Genomic DNA, 24,757 nt, shown 5'->3' on the forward strand with positions numbered 1-24,757 from the left:
GGTAGAGTGCTTGCCTTGCAAGCACAAGGCCCTGGGTTCAATCCCCAGCACTGCAAAAAAAAAAAAAAATTGATTTACCTGCAAAAATTGTACCTGCAAAAAAAAAATTTTGTAGTACTCATAGATGTATTTTGTCAGTGCCATGTCTTTCCCACCTGAGTCATTCTGACCTTGAGTATATACATATCTACTAGTCCCTGGATTCAGTTTTGCTCAGTTTCACAGCAAACTCTTATCAAATGCAGAGAAAACGAGAATAGTATACACAATTGTTTTTTTTTAGGCTGTTGTCTCATTGATTTCTTTTGTACTCTTTCTGTCAGACATACTTCAGAACTTGTTTCAAGTCTACCACCACAATGTAAATGTTACCTCAGTGTTGAAAATGCACAAAGGCTATGAAAATGCTGCTCATCCATCCAGGGGCCCTAGTGGACTTATATGAGAGCATGAAGAAAAGATTGCTAGTTTACAGTGTTTTTAGGGTTAGAATTTATGTGTACATATGTATAAAATAGTGGGTGAGAGTGCTAAAATTATCTCATTTCCCTAACAAACCTACTGAAAAAAATTTAAATTAAACTAAGTATAGGCAATCATTTTGCTTTATGGTTTAATTATATAATACTGTTTTCCTGTGGTAAGCAATTACCCAACTATTACAAAGATAAAGTCAATATTGATCAAACCAAAGTTCTTTTTTTCCTACATTTTCTTTTTTTAACCTGTTTTATTGAGATATAATTCATTACCATGCAATATACAATTCAAACATATGAAATGTATAATTCAATGATTTTTAGTATAAAGTGTGCAACTATCACCACAATCTAATTTTAGACTACTCTTTTTTAAAAAATTTTAGACTCTTCTTTATCATCCCCAAAAGAAAACTTGTGCCTATTAGTAGTCATTTGCCAAATGCTCTCTCCTTTTCCCATTTCTAAGCAACCAGTAATGTGCTGTCTCTATAGAGTTGCAATTCATGTATTCTGGATATTTCATATAAATTGATTCATATAATGCAATTTTTTGTGACTTTTTTAACAGCGTAATGTTTTCAAGACTCATCTATGTCACAGCATTTCATTTCTTTTTATTCTGAATAAAATTCTGTTGTATCAATATAGCACACTTCTCTTATCCATTCATCAACTTAGGGATCTTTGCCGGACCTTATTTTTTAGCTGTGATAAATAATGTGCTGTGAAACCTTGTGTACAAGTTGGACATGTTTTCTGTTTTCTTGGGTACATACGTAGGAATTAAATTGCTAGGTGTTATAGTAGCTTGACATTTAACATTTTGAAGATCTGCCAAAGTGTTTTCCAAAACATCTGTACCATTTGGAATTTTTTTTACCAGTAATGTAGAAAGACTCTAATTTTTTGACATCAACCTAAAGTACTTTTCAAACTTTACTTTACCCCGTAATTGTGGGTCTTTGTTGCCAGAATGCAGATATAAAATAAGGAAACTCCAAATACAATTTTTCTTTCTGTAAGAAAATGGAATGGGACCAGTTTATCCTAAAGGATTTTCAAACTCTAAGCCTGTGTTTCTTCATCTTAAAATAGAAAGCATGGTTCTTCTTATTTGCACCTTGTAGTTTGACCTGAATAAAAATGTCTGTTTGGCAAGGAAAATAAACAAAGATGGGAGTCCAAAGGCTGAGTCATTGTTCAAGCAAATCATTTATAGTCTTAATGAGTTGTCCTTTCCTGCCTGTAAGTCAAAAACTTGGTATATTTTCTATTTTTTCTATGGCTTTTGATAAGTTCAGGTATTATTTGATGGTGTATAAACAAGTAAGTAAATGAAAAACAACAAACAAAACAATAATCAAACACACAACAGCAAAAACCAAGAGAAGAAACTGAACCTACTTTCTACATAGGTAGCTTTCAATTTAGAAAAAGAATCACATTAGCTAGGCATGATGGTCCATGCCTGTGGTCCCAGCTACTAACACTAAGGCAGGAGGATCACTTGAGCCCAGGAGCCTGAGGACAACCTGGACAACATAGTGAGATAGTATCTCAAACAACAAGAACAACAACAACAAAATTCCACCGGGGATATTAGATTCATAGTATTAAGCAACACCTATTATAATACTAATGCCATGTTGTGCCTCTCTTTTATTCAGAAGTCATAACCTTTGAACTATATCCTCATTATCATTTTTCCTTTTGGCTTAAGCATTCAGCACACAGATGTAGTGCATATTTGGCAGTTACTAAGGCAACTTTTACATTTGACAAAAACTCAAAGGCAAAATGAGGCAAAACAGATTCTTAACTAGAATCTTGATTTTGTGGTTAATATTGGGTTATAAAATTTAAAGAGCAAAATGAAAGAGCATGGGCTTTGAAGTTCACAAGGAAATTGGATTGAATCCTAGCTTTACCCATTTTCTAGTTTTATTGTACAAATTTTGGAAAGTTTATTACCCTTTTTTTATTCTTTTTTCCCCCTTTTCAGTCAGTTTACTCACTTTCTTTCTTTTTTTTTTAATAGATGGACACAATAGCTTTATTTATATATTTTTTATGTGGTACTGAGGATTGAACCCAGTGCCTCACACATGCTAGGCAAGTGTTCTACCTCTAAAGCTATAACCCCAGCCCCAGTTTACTCACTTCTTCAATGAAAGTAGTTTCTGTTTCACTGGGCTGTTGTCTGGATCAATAGCCAGTGCATCTTAAATAAAATACATGTCAATACATTTTAGGTGGGGCTGGGGAGATAGCTCAGTTGGTAGAGTGCTTGCCTTGTAAGCACAATGCCCTGGGTTCGATCCCCAGCACCCCCAAAAAAAAAAAAAATACATTTTAGGTATTGTTTTCCCCTGAAAGTCTGAGTGCTCAGACATAGGCTGAAACAATTTTGGGGACACATTATTCAGTCTAAGTTAAAGGAGGAAAACAAAGAAAGGAAATAAATCAGGAAGCCACTGTGCTGTCAATGAGCTCAAAAGAGATGAACTAAGGGCATTGACACAGGCTGGAGGGAAAAGGAGAGTCAAGACATATTTAGCATGTCCCAATACTGCCACTTGGAGGACCAAGACTTCTTACCTTCCTGAGGTAGGATAGGAGTCTATCTTTGTCAAAGAATAAAATATTCCATACCTATACAAAGACAGACCATATATATGAATAATATATATTCCATATGAAAATTATTTTCACACACACACACACATTGCCCTACCCAAATTCTTCTTTTCCATGCTAATATCCTTGTTTGTCTTGTGTGTGTTCCACCCTTAGCATGCACTTGTTCAAGCTATTGTCTTTTTTTTTTTTTTGGTACTGGAGATTGAACTCAGAGGTACTTTACCACTGAGTCACATTCCCAGTCCTATTTTTGTATTTTATTTAGAGACAGGGTCTCACTGAGTTGCTTAGCACCTCACCATTACTGAGGTTGGCTTTGAACTCACGATCCTGTCTCAGCCTTTGGAGTTGCTGGGATTATAGGTGTGCGCCACTGTGCCTGGCAGTTACTGTCTTTAAAAAAAAAAAAAAAAAAAAAAAAATTTAGTTGCACGTGGACACAATACCTTTATTTTATTTATTTATTTTTTATGTGGCCTCACACATGCTAAGCAAGTGCTCTACCACTGAGGTACAACTCCAGGCCTCAAGCAATTGTCTTAATTCTTGCCTCCTGGCATTCTGTTTTGGTCATGTTCTTAATATTTAACTAACTAACTTATTTATTTATTTATTGGTACTGGAGATTGTAGTCAGGAGCACTTAACCACCTAATCATATCCCCAGCTCTTTTTATTTTTTATTTGGAGACAGGGCCTCACTAAGTTGCTGAGGCTGGCTTTAAACTTGTGTTCCTTCTGCCTCAGTCTCCCAAGTTGCTGAGATTATAGGCATCCATCATGCAGAATTTTAAAAATGGGAAAATTGAAAAAATTCAGATAAATATTTTAATTATCACATAAAGCAGAAGTTGTATGTATACATCTACAACAACTATGTATATACATATACAACTATCTACAAATATGTAGGCACAGTACATAGTTTGAAAGGGAATATATAGAAAAATATGTTTTAAGATATTGAAGATATATTTCTTCATTATTTTGTAATAAACTAAAAAAAAATTATACTAGGTAGGACTATTTTGGTGCTAGAGAATCTTATACAGATGAATTTGTTCAAGAGCTTCTCTATCAGTGTCCTCTGGTAGGCATACATCATAGTTCAGTGGTACTTCTTTGACCCAGGGGGATAACTGTATGCTAGTCTAGGGGGAAAAAAAATAACACATATGAACAAACACAAATATTACAGAATAATTCTACTTTCTGGATTTCACGAAAGCATCATTAAATAATTGAACACAATAGATTTTTTATAATAAACAGGACCAAGTTTACATGGTGCTAAGTGAATAATTTTTTGTTGTACTAAATGGTAGGTCTATGGATTTAGGCTTAAATTTACTCTGATTTTGGAATATTAAAACATACATACATAATAGTTATTTTAATGTAACTAGTTTAATAATTATCATTTGGCTTAAACAATAAAAGACTAAGACAATAATGGGAATACGCTGAGAACACACAAAAACTGTTCATACATCCACAGTAGTGGATCTCCTTTCATAACCTTCATCAGACCATTCCCCTCATATTGCAAACTTGAGCCTCCATGCCAGAGAAATTCTAGAACCACTACTGTATGTATCTGTTTAAAGAAGTTTTCTTAGATAGGAAAGTAATAAAGTTATCAAGAGTTTATATATAAGGACTCTTTCATAAATATCAATTTCTAATAGTTATTTGAACAGATTTATGTATTTAGGGTAAAGACTATTATTCTGGTAAGTGAAAAATAACTTACATACATATAAATATTATACATATAAATATTATAACACAAATTAAAGATCATATATTTAAAAGCTTTGTCACCCCCACCTCCCTTACTAGGGATTTAATCCAGGGGCACTTTACCACTGAAGTAAATTCCCAGCTTTTAAAATTTTTTTAATTTGAGACATGATTTTGCTAAGTTGCTGAAGGCCTCGATAAGTTGCTAAGGCTGTCCTCAAATTTGCCATTCTCCTGCCTCAGTCCTCCTAAGTCACTGGGATTACTGGTGCATGCCACTGTGCCCCACTATAAGCTATGTTTTTATTAGTATGGAAAATTATGGTGGAGTCATACCACTCATGGGGTGGGAATCTTACAGGGAAAAAACAAAGGAGGTAACTGAGGAGATTAACACCTTTTCTTTATATACCTCTAGATTATTTCCCAAGTATGAATTACTTTTCAAATTTGGATGATTACTAAAAACAATTTTTTAAAAGGTGTTACTGATGATTACATCTTCTACTTTTTTTTTTTTTTTAAGAGGAAGAAACAGGTACTTAAATTTGATAGTGCTTACATACAAGGAACTCTCCTCTAGAGAAAACAATAATAACAGCCGGGCATGGTGGCACCAGTAACTCAGGAGGTAATTCCAGTAACTCAGGAGGTTGAGGCAGGAGGATCACAGGTTCAAGGCAGCCTCAGCAACTTACTGAGGCCCCAAGCAACTCAGCAAGACCCTGTCTCAAAATAAAAAATAAAATAAAAATGGCTGGGGATGTGGCCTAGTGGTTAAGCACCCCTGGGCTCAATCCCTGGTACTAAAAAAGAAATATCATAGTACCTTTCATCTAGGTAATTCAAAGAACTTCATAAATACGAATTAACCTTCAAGAAAAAGTCAATTTGTTGGGCTTAATTTTATTATTAAGCATCAACATTATTATATTTTTTTTGGTGGTGTTGGGGATTGAACCCAGGGCCTTGTGCAAACTAGGCAAGCACGCTACCAACTGAGCTATATCCCCAGCCCCTATCAACATTATTTTATGTGGAGGATCTATGGGACAAAGAAATGATTGTGCAGGATTCCCAACTGATTTAGAGGCCAAGTTGCACAGAGCATGGAGTCCTCCAGTCTACTCATTTGAAGCTGGTGTTCCTTTTGTTCTAATGGATAAAGTTTAATGTGGGTGTTCTGAACCCCCTACAAATATTCAGTAGTGTTTATTAACCCCAAACTATGACCCCAAAGTTAGAAAAATTGGGTAGAGAAGCAAAGAAATCTATATGCAAAACAACAAAACACAACCAGTGTTTAAGCAATATGGCTCTTGCTATTCTATCATTTGTCACTATTTCAGAGAGAATATTCCTACAATATCATAATAGCTATCAAGAAAACAAAACAAAACAAAACAGGAAAAAAAAATTGACAATATAAATGCTAGACAAGTGGTTTACATACCTGAAGACCTGAGAGAGATTCTTCAAGACTTGGCACTGTCAGTAATAATGATCCTTGCTTCCTTACATTATGGTTGATATATTCCCAGGCTCTACAACACATTAAAAATCGGTATGTTAAAACAACAACATATCAATACATACCTATTAGAATGGACAAAATCCAGAACACTGACAATACCATGTACAGCAAAAGGTGGGAATGCAAAAAAAGTACACTTTCGACAATAGTTTGGCCGTTTCTTATAAAACTTATTTTGTAGTCATATAATCTGGCAATTATGCTCCTTAGTATTTGTTCAAATGGGTTGAAAATTTATGTCTACACAAAAATCTGCAAATGAATGTTCACAGCAGCTTTATTCATAACTGCTAAAACTTGGATGCAACCAACATGTTCTTTGGTAGTGAGTTGATAAACTGTGGTACCACCAGATAATGGTATGTGTTCAAAACTAAAAAGAAACAAGCTATTACGCTATGAAGACATGAAGGAACCTTAAATACACATTACTAAGTGAAAGAAACCAATATGAAGAGGCTATATATTATATGTTCTTACTGTGACATTCTGTAAATGGCAAAACCTATCCACGGATGAGAGAAAAGGAAAGGGTGAATAGGTGTAGCACATGGGATTTTGAAGGCAATGAAAATTTTTTATGTATAATATTTAATGGTAGATACATGTTGTTATATATTTGCCCATAGTCTGTACAACACCAAGAGCAACACTAATGTAATCAATGAACTCTGGGTAATTATGGTGTGTCACAGATTCACCAGTGTGGGATGCATATGTAGAGGAAGTGTATACAGAAGTCTCTGTATCTTTATTTCAACTTTGATGTGGCCCCAAAACTGTACACACACAAAATAAAGTGTTTTAAAACAAAACAAACCAAAAACTGAACTCAAAGCATGCCTGTATCAATGCTTCTATTATCCAGGTTAAAAACAAAGCAAAAGTTTCTTCTCCTGGAAAACACCATAGTGGATGATGCCAGTGCAGCGGGAGGGTCCGGAGGGCACCGGAGCCCCTGGAATGGGTGGTGGCAGGGGCTGAAGACAAAGAGTGCATCCCGGTCACCAAGCTGGGCCGCCTGGTCAAGGACATGAAGATCGAGTCCCTGGAGGAGATCTACCTCTTCTCTTTACCTATCGAGGAATCTGAGATCATTGACTTTTTCCTGGGGGTATCACTCAAGGATGAGGTTTTGAAGATCATGCCTATACAGAAAGACTCATGCTGGCCAGCTAACCAGGTCCAAGGCATTTGTAGCTATCAGGGACTACAATGGTCATGTTGGACTGGGAGGAAAGTGCTCCAAGGAGGTAGCCACTACTATCCGAGAGGCCATCATCCTGGTCAAGCTCTCCATCGTTCCTGTACGGAGAGGCTACTGGGGGAACAAGATTGGCAAGCCCCACACTGTTCCTTGCAAGGTGACTGGACATTGTGGTTCTGTGCTGGTGTGGCTCATTCCTGCCCCCAGAGGTACTGGCATTGTCTCAGCCCCTGTGCCCAAGAGGCTGCTGCTGATGGCTGGTACTGATGACTGCTACACTTCTGCCAGGGGCTGCACTGCCACCTTGGGCAATTTCACTAAGGCCACCTTTGATGCCATCTCCAAGACATAGAGTTAGTTATCTGACTCCCAATCTCTGGAAAGAGACTGTGTTCATCAAGTCTCCCTATCAGGAATTTACTGACCACCTTGTGAAAACCCACATCAGAGTCTCTGTACAGAGGACTCAGGCTCCAGCTGTGGCTACAACATAGGGTCTTTATATAAATAAATAAATAAATAAATAAATAAATAAATAAATAAATAAATAAAATTGAATGAAACCTGTTAAAAAACAAAACAAAACAAAAACAAAGTAAAAACGCCCCATACTCCACAGTATGTTGATGTTTTACCACACACTGAAAAACTTTCTAAAAAATGAGGATGACAAAAACAAACAAACAAAATCCCACAGCACAGGAGATTATCTAGAAATCTAGATGGGCAGAAATGTTTGTCCACTGGAAAATGGGACTATAGCAACATACTAGAAACTGGAAAATTCTCTAGTTTCTTCTGGAAAAATTGTGATATTAAAGTACTAAGGAGATTAACAAGATGGAGCTTCAGGTTACTACGAAGTATTGTGAATAAGGCCAAAAGTCAGTTTTCAGAACTAATATACAAGTCTAAACTGGATTAAATTCTTTATAGATTATGTTCCAGATTAGAACAGGGCTAAGACAGTTGAGGGCTGAGGGTGAGGCAGAATTCTGGAAAAACAAAGGGAATGGAGGCCAGAAACCAAAGACTAACAATAAAAGTATAATACATAGATTAGCTCTTTTAAAATAACACCAAGTATGAAATCATACTTAATTTGGCTGTCAGTAATATTCCATAGGACTTCCAGTATAAAATGGCACTTGAGAAGTTTAGTGGGATTTGCCAGTTTTAAAGCAAGGTGGAATGCCACGTGATTTGTATCAGAGAGCAGTGTTTTATCAGTCCTGTTTATTAACCTTTAGAGTAGATATGATCTGGATTTCTATATTGTGTATGAATCTTGATAGTATACTACACAACTAGGGAACAATGATGTAGCAATTCAGGGGGCAGGTGGATAGTGGGATCCTTTATACTTATTTTAGTTATAGCAGTGGTTTGTAGGTTTAGTAAGTTCTGGAGTTTATTAGCAAAATGATAAGATGTTCTTTTTCTCAGGCTGGATGTAAAATTATGTGGCAGTGTTGAATAATAAATGTCATTGTGTTTGGGCTAGAGTGTTTTTGTTCTTTTGATTGTGGTTCCTAAAAATGGTTATTTTACAAGTCTATTTAATATAATGAAGAAACCCAGTATATTAGCAAGATCTTTTTCTCATGAGCTGTCACTATAGTAATTATATTTGTTTTACCTACTGAAATGCATATAGAAGTCTACATTTTCAACTAAAAATTACTTTAAAAATCTAAAGGTATTACTCTGTGATGAGATATAACTTATTCTGAAGGCTGAACCTTCCTGGATTTTCTCTTACATACTAACTCCTAATATTGTTCCACTTGTCCTCACATTCCAATTAAGATTACAAATCTTTGGAGGTTTTTTCCTGCAACATCTTTTCTCTTTCACTTACTACAAAACAGAATTAATTATAGGTAATTTGGTTTTGTCAGAACAATTCCAATATCAGAATGTTTTACTATATCTTGTAAACTTACTTCTGTATATTGTCATTCACAATAATATAACTAACTACAAGAGCCTATGTTTAGAATAGCTATGTTTAGAATTCATTGTACTAGATTAATTTAGGAGAAAGTGATTAAATTATGTCATGTGTCCAATAGTTATTCAGTGAATCATACAATCATGATGAATGAGTGCATCAAAAAAGTTTTAAAAACAACCCCAATATACAGTATTTTCCATATCAACTTCACTAATAGCTTTCATCATTATTGTTCACCTCCAGTCCTTTTTGTGACAGGGCTCTCTAAGTTGCCCAAGCTGGCCTGGAATGATCCTGCTTCAGTTTTTGAAGTCACTAGGATTACAGGTATTTGCTACCATGCTTGTCTTCTTTAAACTTCTTATAAAACATAAAAACCTACCATCCAAGAAAAGCCCAGGACCAGACGGATTCTCAGCCGAGTTCTACAAGACCTTCAAAGAAAAACTGATTCCAATACTTCTCAAAGTATTCCAGGAAATAGAAAAGGAGGGTACCCTACCAAACTCATTCTATGAAGCTAATATCATCCTCATACCCAAACCAGGAAAAGACACATCAAGGAAAGAAAATTTTAGACCAACATCCTTGATGAATATAGATGCAAAGATCCTTAACAAAATATTGGCAAACTGTATCCAAAAACATATTAAGAAAATCGTGCACCATGATCAAGTGGGGTTCATCCCTGGAATGCAAGGATGGTTTAATATCCATAAATCAATAAACGTAATCCATCATGTCAATAGACTTAAGAATAAGAATCATATGGTTATTTCAATTGACGCAGAAAAAGCGTTCGACAAAATACAACACCCCTTCATGCTCAACACACTAGAAAAAATAGGGATAGTAGGAACATACCTGAACATTGTAAAGGCTATTTATGCTAAGCCCATGGCCAACATCATTCTTAATGGAGAAAAACTGAAACCATTCCCTTTAAAAACGGGAACAAGACAGGGATGTCCTCTTTCACCACTTCTATTCAACACTGTCCTCGAAACTCTAGCCAGAGCGATTAGACAGATTAAAGAAGTTAAAGGGATACAAATAGGAAAAGAGGAACTTAAGCTGTCACTATTTGCTGATGACATGATTCTATATTTAGAGGATCCAAAAAACTCCTCCAGAAAACTTTTAGACCTCATCAATGAATTCAGCAAAATAGCACACTATAAAATCAACACACATAAATCTAAAGCATTTTTATATGCAAGCGATGAAACATCTGAAAGGGAAATGAGAAAAACAACTCCATTTGCAATAGCCTCAAAAAAAAAAATAAAATACTTGGGAATCAATCTAACCAAAGAGGTAAAAGATCTCTACAATGAAAACTACAAAACATTGAAGAAAGAAATTGAGGAAGACCTTAGAACATGGAAAGATCTCCCATGTTCTTGGATAGGCAGAATTAATATTGGCCATACTACCAAAAGTGCTATACAGATTCAATGCAATTCCAATTAAAATCCCAATGATGTACCTTACAGAAATAGAGCAAGCAATCATGAAATTCATCTGGAAGAATAAGAAACCCAGAATAGTTAAAGCAATCCTTAGCAGGAAGAATGAAACGGGGTATCGCAACACCAGAAATTCAACTATACTACAAAGCAACAGTAACAAAAAGGGCATGGTATTGGCACCAAAATAGACAGGTAGATCAATGGTTCAGAATAGAGGACACAGACATAAACCCAAATAAATACAATTTTCTCATACTAGACAAAGGTGCCAAAAATATGCAATGGAGAAAAGAGAGCCTCTTCAACAAATGGTGCTGGGAAAACTGGAAATCCATATGCAACAGAATGAAATTAAACCCCTATCTCTCACCTGCACAAAACTCAACTCACAATGGATCAAGGACCTTGAAATCAGACCAGAGACCCTGCATCTTATAGAAGAAAAAGTAGGTCCAAATCTTCACCTTGTTGGCTTAGGATCAGACTTCCTTAACAGGACTCCCATAGCACAAGAAATAAAAGCAAGAATCAATAACTGGGATAGATTCAAGCTAAATAGCTTTCTCTCAGCAAAGGAAACTATCAGCAATGCGAAGAGGGAGCCTACAGAGTGAGAGAAAATCTTTGCTACTCATACTTCAGATACAGCACTAATCTCCAGAATATATAAAGAACTCAAAAAACTCTACACAAAGAACACAAATAACCCAATCAACAAATGGGCTAAGGATATGAACAGACACTTCACAGAAGAAGACCTACAAGTAATCAACAAACATTAAAAAACGTTCAACATCTTTAGTAATAAGAGAAATGCAAATCAAAACTACACTAAGATTCCATCTCACCCCAATTAGAATGGCAATTATCAAGAATACAAGCAACAATATGTGTTGGAGAGGATGTGGGGAAAAAGGTACACTCATACATTGCTGGTGGGGCTGCAAATTAGTGCAGCTGCTCTGGAAAGCAGTGTGGAGATTCCTTAGAAAACCTGGAATGGACCCACCATTTGACCCAGCTATCCCACTCCTTGGCCTATACCCAAGGGACTTGGAATCAGCATACTACAGAGATACCGCCACATCAATGTTCATAGCTGCTCAATTCACAATAGCCAGATTGTGGAACCAACCTAGATATCATTCAATTGATGAATGGATAAAGAAACTGTGTTATATACACACAATGGAATATTACTCAGCTATAAAGAATAATAAAATTATGGCATTTGCAGGCAAATGGATGAAATTGAAGAATATCATGCTAAGTGAGATAAACCAATCTCAAAAAACCAAAGGACGAATGATCTCACTGATAAGTAGATGATGACACATAATGGGGGGTTGGGGGGGACAAGAATGGAGGAAGGAGAGACTGTATAGAGGGAAAAGAGGGGTGGGAGGGGTGGGGGGAAGGAAAAAATAACAGAATGAATTAAACATCATTACCCTATGTAAATGTATGACTACGCAAATGGTATGCTATTACTCCATGTACAAACAGAAACAACATGTATCCCATTTGTTTACAATAAAAATAAAATATAAAAACAAAACAAAACAAACTTCTTATAAAACATAAACCTGCTAATATTTCATTTCTCAACAATTATGTAATATTTTGGCTACCTATCATTAACTTGTTATTTATGTAGTTAGTTTTTAGTATTGGGAATGGGACTCAGGAGTGCTAAATCATTGAGCTACATACCTGGTCCTTTTTATTTTGAGACAGGGTCTCTGTAAGTCCACTGAGGCTGCCCTTGAACTTGCAATCCTTCTGCCTCAGCCTCCTGAGCTGCTAGGGTTATAGGTATGCACCACCACATCCTGTTTGTCATTAACTTTTTTTTTGTGGTGCTGGGGATCGAACCCAGGACCACTGAGTTATCTCCCCAGCCCTGTCATTAACTTTAAAAAGAGCAAAAAACTAATCATACTTTGTTCACTAGAAATTATATTTTATGTTTAAAGAAGGCATTATGATTAAAAAATGTTCATGTTGTTCATGGTCATTGTTAGTTTATGACCAATACCACCAACCTTTCTCCCTGAGCTATGACCATATGATGGGTTTTCTGCTTAAAATAGCTTCTTTTTTGGGGGGCAGGGGGTGTTACCAGGGATTAAACTCAGGGGCACTTGACCACTGAGCCACATCCCCAGTACTATTTTGTATTTTATTTAGAGACAGGATCTCACTGAGTTGCTTAGCCACTCGCTTTTGCTGAGGCTGGCTTTGAACTCGAGATCCTCCTGCCTCAGCCTCCCAAGCTGCAGGTGTGTGCCACCATATCCAGTCTAAAGTGTTATTTTTATTCTTTTTTATTTATTTTTAATTTGTTCTAATTAGTTATACATGACAATAGAATGCATTTTGAGACAGCATATATAAATGGAGTGTAACTTCTCATTCATCTGGCTGTATATGATGTATTTAAAGAGGTCATGTAATCATATATACACACAGGGTAATAATGTGATCTGTTCTACTATCATTCCTACCCCCATATCCTTTTCCCTCTGTCAAGTCCAAATTACCTCTATTCTTCCCCCCACCCGCATTGTCAATTAGCATCCGCATATCAGAGAAAACATTTGGTCTTCAGTCCTTTGGGACTGGCTTATTCACTTAGAATGATATTCTCCAGTTCCATCCATTTACCAGCAAATGCTATAATTTTATTCTTCTTTAAAGGTGGAGTAATATTACACTGTGTATATGTGTGTGTGTGTGTGTGTATATATATATGTATATATATATATATATATATATATACATTTTATTTATCCATTTATCTGCTAAACTGTTAATTTCATAGTGACCTTAACCTAGTAGTAATTAGTGTGTGTGTGAGAATGAATGACTGAGAGAGAGAGAGAGAGAGAGAGAGAGAGAGAGAGAGAAAGAGAGAGAGAGAGAGATATGGTGGAAGAATAAAGAAGTTTGACTATTCAGGATTCCACTCGGTATTAACTATGTTGTTCTATAATCCTGTGCATAATTTGTGCAAGAGACATCCTGACAATGTATTAATGGAAACACATTAGTGTTAATTCCCTTTTATACATATGGAAAGGAGCTTTTATGCATCTTGAATACTCAAATGTCATTATAAAAATTAAGAAATCAGCAAGTCTAACTGACTACCAAAATAGTATTTTGAAAAGTGATTATAGATTTACTAGTTTTCTCATTACTTAAGAGTGAAATAAACTTGAGGAATCTCCTATTATTACCTTAAGAACATAAAAATTAAAAAAATAATCACTATTTTCCAGATTAATATTCTTATATTCTTTTATTTTCATTTATAAGCCTTAGTTAATTCCAATTATTTTGTGATAGGATAGTAATATAATGTTATTTCACAGAAAAGAAAAGTAAGATAGAAAATGGTAAGTATAAAGTACCACTGGGAACTGTCGTCTAACTGTATTCTTGGCTACTTAAGCAAATGCTTGGATCATGCAATTATTTTATATTTGTGAAAAAACAGATGGAACATTTTACGAAGTTTGTTTGGTCTTATATATTTATACATTTATTTTCTTATTAAAATAATCTCACAGTTGAGGTTGCTTTATAAAAGTTTAACATTAGTATGTTTTAAAAACAGTTTTTTTCTTGAATAAATAACTTACCTGGCCTGTTCTACCTCATTAAGAAAATATTCAAAGACATTATTCATTATAACAACATCAGCATTTTGCAGAAGTGAACCCTGGGTGCAGATGTCTGCATGAAGCACCTAAAGAAGAATGAGTATATGTAAGAGAAGATACTATTACATAACTGCATAGTAAATATTTATTGGTTCACTGATGGATGTAGTGAACCATTATGAGAGATTAATAACTTTTAAAATGGGAGAAAGATCAGTATATTAATGCCTATAGGAGAAATGATATCTAGTAAAAATCATAAACTTCTCAAGATCTATTTGTTTTAGATGGAATTATTTATTTGGTCATGATTATACTCTTTTAACTCCCAATTCAGAGTTTTTTTCATTATAACTATATCACTAGTTCTAAGTCAAAGGACCTAGGTTTGAATTATGGCTCCATAACCAACTAGGCTTGTAATCTTAGGTAATCAGTTTTTTCATAAATAAAATGGAATCTCTTTTATTTCACAGAATCAAATGGGACCATATAAGAATTATAGAAGGATACACAAACACATGCAAAACCCTAAAATTATAAAAGTAGGTTACAAATTGCAGAATTGTTTTTTGGTATAGGGGATCGAACCCAAGGGTGCTTTACCACTGAGCTATACCCCCACAGCCCCCTCCTACCTTTTTTGGGGGGTATTGGGGATTGAACACAGGGACACTTGACTACTGAGTCACATCCCCAGTCCTATTCTGCATTTTATTTAGAGACAGGGTCTCAATGAGTTGCTTAGTGCCTCTCTTTTGCTAAGGCTGGATTTGAACTTGAGATCCTCCCACCTCAGCCTCCAGAGCTGCTGGGATTACAGGAGTGCACAACCACACCCGGGCATCCCCAGCTCTTTTTATTTTTAATTTTGAGACAGGTTCTTGCTAAGTTGCTTAGGGCCTCCCTAGATTGCTGAGGCTAGCCTTGAACCTGCAATTAGGTTACAAATTGTAAAGTGTTAATACACTATGTTAACCGAACTTGTGTGACTCTTCAGCTAAAAGTGATTTGAATTATTATCTATTCAAAACAGCAAGTAAAACAATTTATTTAAACACTATATACCTCAAAAAAGCTATACTACAATCAAGACTTGCAGACCAAAGGAAAGTTAAAATAAGTACACAATTTTCATTTTAAAAAGAAGAGAAAAAGTTCACTTTGTATCATATTATTTCTTTTCAAATAAGCACTTGGTCTTACAAATATATAATATTCTGAAAGTAAAGTGTCTAATTATTTTAAAATATTTTCTTTCTTTTCTTAAGTAATAAAAATACTAAAAACATTAAATTAAGTTGTTCTGGAGTTTTAGAAACAGTTTTGACATATACCTCAAAACAAAGAAAAAAACCTGTTATTTCAAACTTTCTAAACATGTAGCTTAGATAAGAAATAGATATGTAAATGAATTTGTTTGTTTAAAATTGATCTTAGCCCCCCAGTTTCCCCTTTTTACTTCCCCTGTTTACTCTTTTCTTTCTTTGTTCCACTACCACACAGAGTGGGTAAAAAAGAATTAGGTGTATCAATTAATTATGGGAGCCAACAGAAGTGCTCTCGAGGTTCCAGGAAAACTCTAGGAATGGTTATGCACAAACTCTAGAATGCTGATGATGTAGAGACCATAAGACAACCCAGATCAACTTTACAACATTTACTGGGAACCTACTATGTACAAGATACTATGCAGGAAGATATAACACAATGAATGAGATATAATATATGCTCTCAAATATGTTGTAATCTAGTAATAGGAAGAAAATAATAACTCCATAAAAATGCCATGAAAGGAATAAGTCAAAACCAAGGATGCAAAGGAAGGAAAGTTTAGTTCTACTTTGTAGGAAAGGGAAGGGGGAAGAATTTAAGTCAATCTGCCTTGCAGGTAAAGACAGTGGATAAAAAACAAACATGCACTTTCATACATTACTGAAATGTTATAATGACAATATAGAATTGTTTTAAAAGGCAGGTATAAACCCACAAGGATGACGAAAATGGAAAATGAAATAATAGACCAGGAATTTGGTTGAAAATCAGTTTAAAAAACAACCAGATACTTGTATGCCTTTCTTCTATCCCAGCAAAACAACAGAAGTTTATTCTCTGGAGAGGGTCCAACAGAAGAAATCTAGACACAGGATACTTGGCAATTAGACCAGCTCAAGAGGAAAGATCTTAAGACATGCCCCCAAATAAAACCACCCAACGAGATCATTCAATAGCAAAGCCCACAGTTAACAGTCCTCACTCAGATGCTCAGAACCTCAACCAGCTTTTTTGTTTCTCCCTCTTAAGACTAAGTAGGTGACCAAGGATTTCTAGACATCTGAGGAAGGCCTTTTTAATAGAGATCAAAAAATGCTAGCAGGGTGGCATGAATCTATAATCCCAGCTATTTGGGAAGCAGATGGAGGAGGATTGCAAGTTCAAGGCTAGCCTGGGCAACTTGAGTGAGACCCTGTTTCAAAATGAAAAGTAAAAAGGGCTGGGGAGGTAGCTCAGTAGTAAAGCGCCTCTGGGTTCAATTCCTAGTACTTCAAGAAACAAACAAAAAAATCCAAGCAAAAAATAAAAAAGAATGAGTCTGGAAGGTCAGTTGGATTTCAATATGTACTAATTGGAAACTAACCCTAGAATCCCCTTCTGTTGATTTTAGAGCCCTTCAGGATTCAAAGTTTGTCTGTAGCTTCAAGGAAAGAAATTGTTAACATTTCTGACAGTCGTAAGATAGCATATAAAAAGTTTTTTGTTAGTGATAGCAAAAAAGCTACAAGCAGGAAGAAGTATGTGGGTGAGTGTATTTGCATATTTTCTTTTGAAAAGGAGTAAAAATCTTTAAGAGTGTAAATAGACATGTACTTTATATATCTTTATCATCATCTTTAGAAAAAAATAAGAAAACACTTGACTCTCCATTTAAAAACTATGATTGTTAAGAGGCCTAATTTTAAATCTCAGTTTTCAATTAAATTGATAATATTCCTGTACCTGATTTTTATTATGTAAGAGCCATATATTTACTACATATTGGATAGCAAGGAAAACCCATGAATTTGTTAGACAATGAAATCACTCTGATCATTTACCTCTCTATTTCTAAGATGAGGGTGGGTGGGGAAGGAATAAAATAATTTCCTTCAATAAAAAAAGGGGAAAGTCAGATCCTTAATATTTTTATTAATTTTTAAAAATATTTCTAGTTATAGATGGATACTATGCCTTTATTTTATTCATTTATTTTTATGTGGTGCTGAAAATCAAACCCAGTGCCTCTCATGAGGTAGGCAAGCATTCTACCACTGAGCTACAGCCCTGCCCTTTTAATTAATATATTTAATTAAACATAATCATACATAAATGTATGTATGTAATCTGTTCCATTTCAGTCCCAAGTACTTCTTCTTTTCCTTCTCTTCTTCCTCCTTTTGATCTCCCTCCTTTATTCTACTGGTCTTCCTTCTATTGATTCATTGTTTCTTAAATAGGTGCTTTGTAGATATACATAAAAGTTGAATTCACTATGTGTACAAAGTATAATTTGGTCAATTTAATTCTGCAGTTTGTTCCTCTTACTTTCTCTCTTTCTTCCCTCTCAATCCTCTTCCTCTACTCCACTGGTCTCCCTTCTACTTTCATGGGGTCCCTCTTTAATGATCTTTAATCTTACTGAGATATGTTTTTCAGTGTTATATTGCCCTTGACATCAGAAATACTCAATACTTATCTGAATTGCCATTAGAAGTTTAGGATCATTAATGAAATGATAAAGATTACTGCTTTAGGGCTGGGGTTGTAGCTCAGTGGTAGAGCGCTTTGCCTACCTGCATGAGGCACTGGGTTTGATCCTCAGCACCACATATAAATAAATTAAATAAAGGTATTGTGTCCATCTACAACTAAAAATATTTTTAAAAAGAGATTACTGCATTAGTCAAAATAATTTGTTTCCCTTTTAGGTTTTCCTCTTAAATATAGGAAAAAGAGAAAACCTCTGTTGTAGTTTAACCCAAGGCATTATTCCCCACAAATTATTATTCTATGGTATCCACAATACTTCCTGAAAACTTAGAAAAATATAAAAATCTGTGAGCACATAACCCTTTTACTTATTTTCAACTTTTACAGTTTGATTAAACATGTCTAACCAACCTCTAGAGAGCAAAAAACTGCTATCAAACTCTAACTGATATGGAGAAAATGGAGAAAAAAAGTTCTACTTTCTAATAAAATTAGGAAGAAAGAGAAATTTATGAGATATAATTGTAACAATTCATCTCTGTTAATGTTTTAATACATTAAGACAACTTAATCTATTTCTATTCAATAGCAAAAAAGAATGGCTTAGAAAACAATGCAGAAGAAATTTAGCTAAATTCAGAAATATAGTGGACAATAGAAAATATATTTTCAAGTGTACCTTTATTCTATCATTGAACTGGTATTTTTTTATGACCATTTCTTGCAGCTGGCAAAAGTCTCCATTCAATTCTACTCCATAGAGTTGCACTGCTGAACTGTAAAGGTAACCCTAAAAAAGGAAGATCATTTTGATGCTACTGAATTAACTTTTAATTGTGGGTTTATTTCTACTTGAAATTTAAAGTCAAGTTTTAAAAAATATCCATAAAGCAAAAATAAAATGAAAGATAAGTAACATCTTATAATATATGTAAAACTTAAAATCTTAAAGAACTTTACTTGTAATATTCAAGGTCTTGACTAATTTTTTAAAGTATTTTTTTTAGATGTTGATAGACCTTTATTTTATTCATTTATTTATATGTGGTGCAGAGAATCAAACCCAGTGCCTCACAGTTGCTAGGCAAGCGCTCTACCACTGAGCCACAACCCCAGCCCATTGACTATTTTATTAATTCTCAATAGGCAGTTTATATTTTTAAAGATGGGTTTCTTATTTATTTTGTTTTACTTTAGGTACTGAGGATTGAACCCAGTGGTGCTTAACCACTGAGCTACATTCCTGATCCTTTTTATTTGCTAAGTTGCTTAGGGCCTTGCTAAATTGCTGAGGCTGGTTTTGAACTTTGGATCCTCTTGCCTCAGCCTCCGGAGTCACTGTGATTACAGATGTGTGCCTTGATTTCTTATTTTTCCTGATAAAACTGGGCATTAAGCAAAGCTGAAATGAGAAAAGTGACCACACGTAGATTCTATAGCTAATACTCAACTTTTGTAATTTCTTGGGAAGTTACACCAGGGGAAAGCAGCAAAGGAGTTAATCTGTGAAAATAGGATGGAAAATCATGTGCACTGACACTAGTGGGTGGCAGCCTGAGGTATATAGTGGTTGACTTAAGGAAGTCAGCCTAGTGTTTGACAATCTGCCAAGGATAATCCACCAATTAGTTAATGAGGATAATAAAAAAAAAATTGACTATTTTTATATATCTATTTTTTATTATAATCATAAAAAATAGTTTGGAAAGAAAGGTAAATCATTATCAGAAGATCACACTGTACCAATGAATATAAAAAACCAAATTTGTATCTACAGCTCTATCATGAATTTTTAGAATATATTTAACAATGCATATGTAGGTATTCAGAAAATTTTTATTTATGGAATCAGCGACCTTATATGGAGAAAAATGTCAGCATACTTAAAATTTTCAACACTGATACCATATATGTAATCCCAACACTCAGGAGGTGTACGTGAAAGGATCACTTGAGTGTAGAAGTTCTAGGACAGCCTAAGCAACATAGCAAAACACTGCCCCCTCTCCCAAACAACAACAAAAACAAAGACTACCAGACTGGGTATTTCTAATATGGCTATCTTTCCTAATTACAATATGAAAGTTTAACCCTGAAAAATAAATTAAGCATTAAAGAGTTAACTCTTTAAAGCAAGCAATGATGATGTTTCTGGCATGAGCTTCTATTGCTTTGGCCACATGTTCTAACAATTCTACTAATGACAACCAGAAACCACATTTCAGTTTTTTGAGAAAATCACTAAAGTACAATGGAGATATTCATTATTTGAATTTTTTTTTTTTTTCCTTTGTGGTGCTGGGGATTGAACTCAGGGCCTTGTGCTTGCAAGGCAAGCACTCTACCAACTGAGCTATATCCCCAGCCCCCTGAAATTTTTTTAAAAGTCATTTTGAAATGATGTTCAGAAACAAAATTCTCCATTCAAACTTTGGATCACAGAAAATGGGAGCAAGATATGTTTTTGGACATCATATAAATTGCTCATTTACAGATGAGGAACTGGAGGCCCAGAGGCAGTAAGGGACTTATTTATGGCCATACAGAGATTTATTTTCTTATTTTCTTTTTTGTAGTACTGGGGATTTCATCCAGGGGCATGACTTTACCACTGAGCTACATTCCCAGCCCTTTTCACTTTTCATTTGGAGACAGGGTCTCACTAAATTGCTGAGGCTGGTCTCGAATTTGTGATCCTCCTGTCTCAGCCTCCCAAGTTGCTGGGACTACAAGTGTGTACCACAGCACCTGGCATAGAGTTCTTCTCAAAGCTCAAGATTCTACTTTAGTATAGTACAGAAAAAAAGAAGAGGTCAGAGGCAGTAGTGAGGATGGGGATGTATGTAGCTCAGTGGTAGAGTGCTTGCCTCGCACACACAAAGCCCTGGGTTCAATCACCAGCACCACAAAAAGAAATTAGTAGTGACTAATAAAACAGCAAAGTGTTACAAGAGTATTATGCTTCTGTACTGTGTACATTTTTTATTTGTGTTGTAGAGATAAATTAGTAAAGGAACTTACAGTTGATTTTAGCAATTCCACACTCAATTAAATCAAATAGAATTTAGGAGCTTGTCTATGTTCTATTATTTTAACCTTATTCTGTTACTATAATAAATAAAGCCAAGCTGTCACCTTGGATGGTGGCAGGCAAAGCTGTTGCTAGCAGAAGAAAGTATTTTCCAAAATGTTCAGTATGTCCACAAGTTGGACTTTACCCCAAAAAGGACTGTGCCAAGTCTGGAGCCAACATCAACCAAAACCTTTCCTGACAGATCTGGGAGTACGTGATGATAAATGAACTTCAATTCCACGAGGGAGAAGGAATGAGAAATAAATCCTGGAGAATTAGAACAGGGTGAACATCAAATTGTGCTTAGTTATTAACAATTATTCTATAATTCTTTCATCTATATTTATAGAGTATATTTCATGCATTTTTCTTAATCAATGAAAGTCATCCAGGTTATTTAGAAAAAAATTAACATGATAAATTTGTACTCTACCTCTCTGAGCTGCATTATAGAAAAGGAAATATGTCTGAAACTTAAAAGGGCTCTAGGAACCAGCTACAGAGATTACTGTCTCTATCCCTGCCTCTTATTACTGTCTGTATTACTGTCTCTTCTTGCTATTGCTTGATATGTGCTGGGTTTCTTCTTTCCTTTTTGCTCTCTGACCTGTTGCTACCTAGTGGCTTTTTAACTTCCACATCTCTCTTTCTCACCTTACCCCAGAGCCAACCCCCAAACTGCCATGTATTGGTAGGTAGACTACAAAAACTATCAGACAAATGTCCATCTTTGAAGTTGTGTAATGGAGAATGTGTGTTCTACAGTAGTATGGAAAGAGATTAAAATATTCCCACAAGTTGCCCTTATTTCCTTTAATTTAATTGCCACCATTGCTATTCTCAAATCTATCCTCTTACCCCAGTTTCTGAGATAAAATTTCTGGGACAGACTGAGTCAGCATTTTTTCTAATATGGTGGTAACCCAAAGACTCACTATATTATTCTGTACATAATATAATGGCCAGGAAAGGGAAAAACCTTGGCCATAACCAATGGAAAGTGGCAAAGAAAATGGAAGCAGGTAGGCCAATCCCTTGGAACAGAATAATGGGTGTGACTAGGTCTCAGAAGTAACTCTTGGAGATTAGTTCTGAACACCATAGTCATAATCTCCCTAGAATCCACATCCTCCATATTTTCTTTGCAATATCAGTGCTTTTTCTCTGGGCTAGATTTACCATTAATGTCACACAGCTAGATAAATCCACTGTCATATGAATTCTTGCCAAAGAATCTCCCATGGTGATAGATGTTTCAGATTCATTATAGTTATCTGGGCTGCTCTGGATATCTAGTCATTATTTATAATCTTATTTTTGTAGGAAGATAATAGCCTATCTTCAGACTTTTGTCAAACATAGTTCTATAAAATTTCTATAAGTCAGATCTATTTGTTATGGTTTTATAGTTACAATTCACCTTTTAGTTGTCCTCTATTATTCTTGTCCAAGTCCTTTTCATTCTGTGAATTTCAACTACTTCAAATGGAAATTAGAAGTATTATCTAGAAATAGAATCTTAAACCAGTCAGTCAGGTAAACTTAATCCCACATTATAACATAGGTACAAAATATTTGTAGTACTAACATATTTAAAATTTGGTAGTAGTTAACCTATGAGCATGACATTATCTAAGATCAATAACAAGCACAAGGTTCCTCACTCCAAGCAACAACTCTAAATCTAAGTGAGCCAGGAAATGCATGTCCAAAGCAACAGTCTAGACAATTACACCCAGTTTAAACAAAGAATATACTAACAGAAGAATTAACATGTTAGCATCATAGAGACAGTCGTTTCCTGTTTTGGACATGGATGCTGCAGTTGAGGAGCAGATATGCAAGACTTACTGTTTCTAGAGTTGTTCTATTATGGGTCAGAGATGTTTACTCCATCAAAAATGGCCTGAATTAATTATTTCTCAGTATTATCTGTCTCTGTCCTGAGTCCATGCCTACCCAGTAATATTTGATCACTACCTGGACTTCTCAAACAGATGTTTTTACACAGAGAACACTTCAGGCCCCTTGCAAAGTTACATTTCTCATTGTGAATATATCAACATATGGCTTATAAATTAATCTCTGTTGAGATTATGTATGTAGAGTGAATTAGTTCTGTGTTCAGCCATTTCTGATTAATTTTTGGAATTGAAGAATCACCTCTGATTAAACAGTTTTTAAATATGTTCTGGAGGACATTAAATGGCCAGCTTCCCTATGTAATATTTATATTGAGTCACCTAACTGCAATATTTGGTAATGGCTACACTGCAGGTTGATCTTCTGCTTTAAAAAAAAAAATCTTCAATGGTCTGGTCAACAATGTGCACACTCATGGCATGTAAGAAAAAGTACACATAAAGGTATCGTATTTGTACACTTGAGTGCCTACCTAAAGGTGCTGTTTGGTGTGAGCCACACACCATACAGTAGTTTCTGCTCATTTTTCCTTCCTCACATAATGAATCAATAAAGTCTTCATCATAAAGGAATGCATCAACATGAACTGTGGGTTTTGGCTGCTGCTGTATCTGGAGGAGAGAGAAACAGCAAGAGAAATAAAAGTACAAGGAAGTCTCTTTTTATTGCTAAATAAGGCAAAACATTAGTGTTTCATATGCTAAAATTCTGAGATCAACAAGACACGAAAAGATTAAATTCACTTATTCAAGTCAATAACTGCTTTTTTTTTTTTCATTTAGTTACTGAGACACTAATAACTTTTTATTTGACCTGGAACAATGCAAAATGTGACTATGAGAAATACATAAAAATTTCAGCTCCAAGGAATATTAGAGATTATCTTGTCTATCCTAGATAGTATATTTTACAAAGAAATTGATACTTGAAATTTCACTAAAGAAATTATACTATGAAGAGGGAGAAAAGTTGAAACTAATGCTAGGTCAGTTACTTAACATCAAAATACTCAGCAAGTAATTTTTGCCCAGAAAGTAAAATTTTCAAATAATTAAAATGTTAAAAACTTTATGCTTACAAATAGCAGCTCTCTCTGAATATTGGTAGATTGAGCTATAATAGCAGATGGCAACAAAGAACACTCAGATTCCTTCTACTTTATCTATAATAAAAAGTCCTGTATGGATTCCTAAAAATTTTATTTATACATACACATGCACACACAAAATCCCTTCAAGTACGTTAAAAATCAATGGACACACATAAGGATCAGAAGGAAACTGAGGAAGATAAAATCAGTCATTTTATATTT

General features: G+C 35.0%; 1 protein-coding gene and 1 pseudogene across 2 annotated transcripts in view; one reads left to right on the plus strand and one right to left on the minus strand.

Annotated features, from left to right (window-relative positions):
* The window catches only part of LOC124977719 (uncharacterized), a 102,702-nt gene that overhangs the window by 65,646 nt on the left and 12,299 nt on the right, over nt 1-24,757 (minus strand). Inside the window, exons 3-8 of one of the 2 annotated variants that reach the window (XM_047541486.1) lie at nt 23,918-24,056; nt 21,668-21,789; nt 19,129-19,239; nt 14,682-14,788; nt 6,318-6,408; nt 3,833-4,272 (exon numbers count right to left, since the gene is read on the minus strand). In XM_047541486.1, coding sequence (XP_047397442.1) covers nt 4,156-4,272; nt 6,318-6,408; nt 14,682-14,788; nt 19,129-19,239; nt 21,668-21,789; nt 23,918-24,056 — 687 coding nt within the window. In that variant the 3' untranslated portion in view covers nt 3,833-4,155. Of the gene's footprint in view, nt 1-3,832; nt 4,273-6,317; nt 6,409-14,681; nt 14,789-19,128; nt 19,240-21,667; nt 21,790-23,917; nt 24,057-24,757 lie in introns of those variants that run through there. The other variant, XR_007107246.1, reaches the window with a different exon arrangement.
* LOC124977720 (40S ribosomal protein S2-like) lies at nt 7,314-8,099 on the plus strand (annotated as a pseudogene).

This window comes from Sciurus carolinensis, chromosome 2 (assembly GCF_902686445.1).
Source record: "Sciurus carolinensis chromosome 2, mSciCar1.2, whole genome shotgun sequence".
In the NCBI taxonomy this organism is placed as follows: domain Eukaryota; kingdom Metazoa; phylum Chordata; class Mammalia; order Rodentia; family Sciuridae; genus Sciurus; species Sciurus carolinensis.